A 4,397-nucleotide genomic window follows, 5' to 3' on the forward strand; every position below is an offset into this window, starting at 1 on the left:
TCTCATGGGATACCCCGCTAAAACATGCCAGTCAAACTCGGAGATTGGGCTTATATTTACGAAGTCAAAAAAATCAGGCATAAAATTATACAAAAATTGCTCCTATAAACTTGTTATTAAACAAAAACAAGATTATTTATGTAATTGAAAAAGGTAACCCGTCACATAAATCATGTCAAATTTACCCGTCCTATGATATCTCATCCGATCAATAATAACGAAACGAAATCCACAGCATTATCTACATTGATTTCGCTTTCTTTTTGTTAACAGATCAAAGCCCGGAGGACATAAAGATACCCAATGGCTCATTTTTCTTATCTCATTTATACATACGACATAAGAAGAAATTACATTGAATCTTTTTCTCTTTTTTATATTTGATAAAAAGAAAGGATTTAAAGAAATTACAGACAAATATTGGGCACTTACTGCACTTTTTTGCAGTCCAACCTGGCCAATATTTCAAACGGAACAGGAAAAAGGAGGGAATAAAAAGCAGAATGAAAAGAGAGAGGGAGAGAGATGCAGAAAGAGAGCAAAAAACACCATTGAGCTTTATAAAATATACAAAATCGCTCTCCTTTTTTTGCTCTAAAAAATAATCAAAAATATAAAAGAGAAACAAATCTAATCTCTCCCGCTTTTCCTTTTCTCTGCCAAATCCAGCTGCTACTGTTAGTTATGGACGAAGATTTATCCTTACATCTTCACCATATATTGAATCAAACCTTCATTGATTCGTAAGCATCGAACCATTGCGTTTTAATGGAACAAAAACGGATTAGTTAAATCAAGGGGAAGAAGATCAAAGAAGAATTTTCTAGAAGTTCTTCTCAATGTCTTCTTTGCCTCTTATAAGGGTTAGAATCACAGTCTTCTATAGTTTCCAAACTGTCTAACTTCGAGTGAAATGAATTGCATCTGCTGCTATTATAATCTACATTGCTGTGTTCTTGATCTGTCAGATGATAATACAGCACTGTGTTAGGACTGAGAGGGAATTTGAAGTGTCTTCCTCTTAACGTTAGTGTTGGAGACGATGACAAGGGATCAACAATTAAGGACTCCATAAGCACATAACAGCTTCTCAACTTTTCCTGCAAATTCGTATGTGTTGGTATTAATCAATAAGCTAGCATATACATAGAGAAATAGAACTTCTACGTAAGGATATAAATCAAATAGAAATGATGACATATGCTCAAGAAGAACATGTATGCATATGATATTAAGAACTTTGGATCATTATTGAAAGAAGAGGTAATAAGAAAACTTGATGCGACTGATAGCAATCCAACAACTCTTATATATATTAAGAAGAATTTGAGCGTTTAGTATATAAAATTAAGGAGAAATGTGGATCACACGTTATAAATAAAGAGGATATGCAAAAATGTAGTAAGTGTAACTAAAACAAGAAAGCTTACTGTGATAAAACTATGATCAATTTAATTGTTAAAAATGATTCAACAATTCATACCACATCCAAGGGAATGTAATTGATGATCAAAAGCTTGAGATGATCAGCTTGAACAGGAAGAACTTCTTCTAGCGCACAACAAATTGTTGTTACACCTACAACAAAAGGCTCGAAATCCAGAAATTCGGCTTCTGTATTACATATCGAATCAAGTCAGCCAAAGAAAACCGAGGAGAAAGTTATAAGACTCTGATGACTTTACAAATGTAATGTTTCCTTTACAATGTAGGTAAATAGTTAATTACCTGCTAATGTCGCTAGCAAGAGTTCTGATGCACGCACCATCAAAGAACTTTTGAGATTTTGGTTAAGATCAGGTAAATGATTTATGCCTTTCTCTACAAACGTGTAAGAGGTTATTGATCTCAATCTCCATCCTAAAGAGCTCAAAACATTCAATTCCATTCTTTGCACTGTTTTAGGTTGAAACAGATGTTCCATTCCATCTGTCTGCACAAAAACGAAATTAAAAAAAGTTTCAGTATACAATATTGAAATATAGTAGAGGCATTAACGTTTCAGGTCAATGGATAAAAAGAGTAATTGCAGTGCATGAGGGCATCTTAAGACTTCAAACAGTGAGCTCAAAGACTACATAAAAACTTACATCAATCGAGATGAAATTAAGTAAAATGAGAAGTTAATGTACACGCACCTGCAAATCAAGAAGTATAGGAACGTCTACTTCTTCCATCTTTGCTGCAACAGAGAGACACGCCACAGCAAGAAGCTCCATCATCCAAGGCTTCCATGACTAAAAGAAGTTAAAGAAACAGTTAGATCTGACTTTAATATAAAATGAAACAATGCAGGTTATAATGGCTAAGAAATTTCAAGATTAAGCTCATCACTAGTAAAATTTATAAAGCATGCATTAATAACACAAAATTTGAGAGAAAAAATTCACCATTGTCAAATTGTTCTCAATGTAACGATCCATGTAATTCACAGCCAAAGTCGTTGTTAATGGACTGAACGCGAGGATGAAATGGGCCTGCATTCAATGTAAAGAGAAACATTGCAACTGTCAGTTGAGCAAAGATCGACATCTGATCATTTATAACCGATAACAGTCATCTGGTCATTTTAGAGATGCTTATTATGCTTTGGTTCTTTCTTATCAGAAGCTAAAAAACCGCGCCTTCTTTCAAAACATAATTTATGAGGATCGTGCATTACAGTACAGTAGGATCCGATCACGCTTTTTAGATTATTTAAACAATTTCACAACTCCTCTAAGTTTTGAGGTCCTTTCTCATAAGGAATGAAGTATCTTGCTCGACAAAAGATCGATTTACTGGCAATTTCTTTCCGATCTTCAGAAGCTATGACGGAACGTTTAATAAGCGAGATTCGATGCAGCACAACAATTCTTAGGGCTCCTTTTCTATTACACTAGCATAGCTCGAAAGATTCTTTAATATCATAAGACGATATGGCATACCGTAACCTAAGCCCTAAGCAGAAATAAAATTGCATATAGTAACATTTCTTGTTTTATCCTTGTAGTGTACCTTGATTATCCATCTAATTGCATTGCATCGAAATTCAGAGAGCTGAGGTTTAGATCGGAGTTCGGATGAGTAGATTCCCCTTTTAGGAAAATATTCTGAGTATTTTTTCTGTAGAAAATCTATGGAAAGTTCATCATCGCCATCTCCAGGGAAAGAGAAGGGAGTAAAACCACCGAAAGTAGGCGAAGTTCGATGTTCATGACGATGGTGATGATGCAGAAGTAGAGAAGAAGAATTCGAAGGAGAAGTAGAAGGAGAAGTGGCTGTGCTTGAATTATATTCTTCATCTGTGTTATACAAGGCACTAGAAGATGAGTTCAAGAAGCCATTGTTGGCGCTCGGGCTAGCATTGAAGTTCAGTTCTTCACAGCATAGAAGGCTGTGCTCCGCAAGATCCATGGAAGCTTGAAAGGGGGAGAGAGAGAGAGAGAGAGAGAGAGAGAGAGAGAGAGAGAGGAAGATGATGAATCAGAAGAAGATAAAACTGTGTAGAATCGAGATGCTGATGGAATAAGCTATGTCGAGCTTAATCGATGAAGGAAAAGGAACAGTTATCCGCAGAGAGAGAGAGAGAGAGTAACACGCGGAAGCAAGATTTAACAGTGGCAAGATTCGACAGAAAGAGAAGAAGCAGAATTTCACAGAGAAATACGTGAGGGAACGAGAGGAAGAAATCAAAATATGACGAGGCAGAAAACAAAAACAGAAGAAGCTATGATGAGCTCGACTGACGAAGAAGAGGAGGTGGAGGAGGGGGGGTCACGTGAAATACGAGAGAGAAAGAGATCAAACAGTGCAGACGCAAGAACCAGCGGACGAAGCTATGGCGAACTTAAAGGAAGAAGAAGAAGAAGAAGAAGAGGTAGAAGAAATACACAGCGAAATGTAAGAAGTACGAAGGAGAGAAGAAGAAGAAGGAGGAGATAAATAATAGAGTGAGAGATTTTTTGCATATAAACAGGTCAAATTTGGCCAGAAGATTTTTAATAAGAAAAATAAAATAAGGAAATCTAAACAAACAAATTAGAAACAAAAAGAAAAATACGTCGTGAGATTTTTATTAATTTTAAGGAAATCAAAAAATAAAAGCCACAGCCCACACAATCTCTCTCTCTCTCTCTCTCTCATTCGTTATGTATTCCCCGCCAATTCCTCTCTTTCTCTTTCTATCGTAAAGCCCTTTTTATTTTCTTCGTTCCTTTTTCTTTCTGTTGGTAAAGAACTCGCGGTTTTCTTCGTAATCTCTCTCTCTCTCTCTCTCTCTCTCTCTCTATGTGTTCTTTATTTTGGTGAATTTTTGTTTCTCTCTCCTCTCTCTCTCTCTATCTCTATCCCCGACCCCTTTCTTCTTCATTGGGTCACTTTGCTTAACATCAACCTCCCCCCCGACTCTACACATC

The 4,397-nt window shown here is 36.2% G+C and overlaps 1 protein-coding gene across 1 annotated transcript; it reads right to left on the reverse strand.

Annotated features, from left to right (window-relative positions):
- Nucleotides 1–350: 350 nt before the first annotated feature.
- LOC147858494 (cyclin-D2-1-like) lies at nucleotides 351–3,918 on the reverse strand. The gene is made up of 6 exons (XM_087327831.1): nucleotides 2,998–3,918; nucleotides 2,391–2,477; nucleotides 2,139–2,237; nucleotides 1,729–1,933; nucleotides 1,484–1,614; nucleotides 351–1,100 (listed from the first exon to the last, which is right to left on the reverse strand). Exons 1-6 carry the CDS (start codon nucleotides 3,394–3,396, stop codon nucleotides 837–839), a joined length of 1,185 nt encoding a protein of 394 aa, XP_087183957.1. The 5' UTR covers nucleotides 3,397–3,918; the 3' UTR covers nucleotides 351–836.
- Nucleotides 3,919–4,397: the final 479 nt, after the last annotated feature.

This window comes from Azolla caroliniana, unplaced genomic scaffold (genome assembly GCF_043228905.1).
Source record: "Azolla caroliniana isolate FFs.n. ecotype wild unplaced genomic scaffold, voAzoCaro1.0.p SCAF_11, whole genome shotgun sequence".
NCBI lineage: Eukaryota > Viridiplantae > Streptophyta > Polypodiopsida > Salviniales > Salviniaceae > Azolla > Azolla caroliniana.